This window comes from Tupaia chinensis, unplaced genomic scaffold, assembly GCF_000334495.1.
Source record: "Tupaia chinensis unplaced genomic scaffold, TupChi_1.0 Scaffold000465_1, whole genome shotgun sequence".
Lineage (NCBI taxonomy): Eukaryota > Metazoa > Chordata > Mammalia > Scandentia > Tupaiidae > Tupaia > Tupaia belangeri.
The window spans coordinates 1,926,144-1,928,927 of record NW_006159974.1 but is presented as its reverse complement, the minus strand read 5'-3'; the positions used below and the strand labels follow the sequence as shown (position 1 = coordinate 1,928,927).

Genomic DNA, 2,784 nt, shown 5'->3' with positions numbered 1-2,784 from the left:
AAGGGTGGTGTGGGGCAAGGGGGGGGGGGGCAGTTATTTATTTTTCATTCTTATTAAAAATTTTAAAAAATAATTATTTAGGGATCTGCAGGTGGTGTGGTGGTTAAGGTGCTGGACAATCCCACATGGCTGACCACGGTTCGAGTCTCGGACCTGGTGGCTTGCTCTTCACTTTCCCTCTCTCCCTCTGTGTCTCTCTCTGGTCAAATTAATATAAATGAATGAATAAATAAAGTTAAATTATTTTTAATAATTATTTATTTAATTTTATTTATCATTACTATTTTTTAATTTGCTACTGGGCACATGTGTTCACCAGAAACAGAGAGAAGGCAAGTGAGAAAGCAAGCTGCTAAGTCGAGGACTTGAACTGCAGTCAGTCATATGGGAGACCAGTGCCTCAACCACCATGCCAGCTGCTGGCCCCTATTTATTTATTTTTAAATCCTTATTTATACTTGAAATGAATAAATCTTGAGATTTAAAAATTTTTAAGTTTTTTAACTTTGTCAGAGGGCACGTGTGCTTACTGGAGACAGAGAGAGGGAAAGAAAGTGCGCCCCCATGAGGAACGACCACGCTACAATCTCTTCTCCTTCATTTCTCTCTCCTTTTAGGATTCTGGCCATGCATACACACGTGCATGGTGTGTTTTTCAAGTTGCCAGGCCTAATGTCTGGGATTCAAACTGCTCAGTCAGCCATGTGGGATCCAGCCACTCTAACCACCATGCCACCAACTGGCCCAAGGGGTTTTCTTTTTTCTTTAAACAGAGGTTTCTGTCTTAGGGCACATGCGCTCACTGGAGAGAGACAGACAGAAACAGTGAGAGGGAAAGTGAGAAGTCACCCCCCAGGGAGATGGCCATACCACAATCAGTTCCCCTCCTGGGATCTTGGGCATGCATGCATATGCCCCCAGTGTGAGTTTCAAGCCACCAGGTCTCGTGCTCGAACCATTGTAGGTCATGTGGGAGTCCAGTGACATAACTGCTATGCCATCTGCTGACCCCTGAGGGGTTTTCTAAGGAGATGACAGCCTGGCTATTCCCCACCGAGCTGCCACCCTGCAGTGTCTCTTTCCTGAGAACTGGATCCCCCGGAGCCCCGAACACCACAGGTGTGAAAAGGCTCTGCATGGAGGCACATGGCCTAGGACGGAGGTATGGGCAGGTGGCAGTGCAGCATCCCACCTTGGTGTGGTAGCCGGGGAATAGGCTCTCGGTCATGGGCCCCACGTACGTCCTCAACAGCTGCAGCCACTGGTCCTCATAGCCCACCTGCTTCATGTGGATGTCCACGGTGGGCACGTTCTCGTAGCCGCCGGCCAGCCTCGAATCCTGTGGGCACACTGGGTGCTGAGCTGCCCTCACCTCCTCCAGGCATGGTCCACTGCAGGGCAGGGCCAGGTTCTTCCTTCCTTTGGTCCCCAGGACATAATCCTGTCTTCCCTCCGTCTGGAAAAATCTTTTCTACCACTCTCAGCTAGATTCACTACTCCTTTAAGTCTCGGCAAAGCCATCACCTTTTCTGTGAAGCCTCCTGCTTCTCCCCAGCCAAGGGTCCCTCCTATTACTAGCTACAGCTGCTACTCAGAGGGCAGAGCTCAGCCTGCACGATGTATCACTGCTCCTGCAATGCCCAGTAAGAGTTTATGAGAGACTGAATAAACTGAGTAAACATGCAGCTGTACCCTGGGGATACCCCTCTGCTCCACTCTCCTGATCCCACTGCTTCTCCATCAGATCCAGCATCTCCCTCCTCCTGGGAGTCCTCCTTCCTCTCCTCCCCAAACCCTCACCTCATGCCGGCCTCCTGACCACTGGCCGTAGTGCTCCATTTCCTCCACCAGCTCGTCGCACATTTGGTCCGACAGCAGTGGGAACCAGTACACGTCTGGGCAGGGCTGTGGACAGGGCAGGGAGGACAGGGCTGGAGTGACGTGTAAAAGCAGAAGGGGATGGCAGTGAATGAAGGTGAGGAGTGGCAGGGAGGAGAAAGGGAAGCCTGAGATGAGAAGCTGGGGGAATGGACCTTCGCTGGGAATGCCAGGACCAGGGAGGGAAGGGCAAGGCTGAGAGCTATTCATCTGGCACAGTGCAGATGGCAGGAGGGTCCTGGAGCCCCAGCTTCTAGCACAGTGGTTCTCAAACAGTACATCCCCTCTTTTTCTTTCTTTTTTTTTTTTTTTTTTTTTTTTTTCAAATATTGTTATAGAGCGTGTGCGCTCGCCAGAGAGAGAGAGAGAGAGAGAGAGAGAGAGAGAGAAAGTGAAAAATCACCCTCCCAACCCCTTCTCCTCTGGTATTCTCTTGGGGTTTGGGGAGTGATGCATATGTGCCAGGCATGATTTTCAAGCCACTGGGTTCAGAACTCGAATTGTGCTGTCGGCCATGCGGGATCTAGTGCCTTAACCTCCACTCCACCTGCGGGCTCAGTACTCCCCTCTTTAAAGGTGTTGCTTCACTTCACCCATAAGACCGATGTCCTCAAGAACCAGTAGAGGAGTCACCCAGCTAGTGCTGGAGTTGGCGGCTAGAGCCCTGTCCGCCCCATCTTTGCCTCCATCCTGCCTGAGCTGGGCACCTGCAGCTCCTGGGGGCACTCGGTATGAAAACTGCTCATCCAGGGCAGTGAACATTAGGAGTCAGGGTCCTGAGTGGGTGTACCTGTTCCACAATCCCCTCTCCTTCCAGGGCCCGGCTGTAGTTCTCATGAATGTACTGCTCCTTCCAGTCCTGGGGGAGGGTCAGGGGCACTCCTTAGATGTGTGCCCTCTTCTCTC

At 51.5% G+C, this 2,784-nt stretch overlaps 1 protein-coding gene across 1 annotated transcript in view; it reads right to left on the bottom strand.

Annotated features, from left to right (window-relative positions):
- Window positions 1–2,784, bottom strand: part of PLOD3 (procollagen-lysine,2-oxoglutarate 5-dioxygenase 3) — a 27,612-nt gene that overhangs the window by 19,754 nt on the left and 5,074 nt on the right. The window contains exons 15-17 of the mRNA XM_006155674.2: window positions 2,669–2,737; window positions 1,801–1,905; window positions 1,193–1,339 (exon numbers count right to left, since the gene is read on the bottom strand). Of these exons, the coding sequence (XP_006155736.1) occupies window positions 1,193–1,339; window positions 1,801–1,905; window positions 2,669–2,737 (321 nt within the window). The remainder of the gene's footprint in view (window positions 1–1,192; window positions 1,340–1,800; window positions 1,906–2,668; window positions 2,738–2,784) is intronic.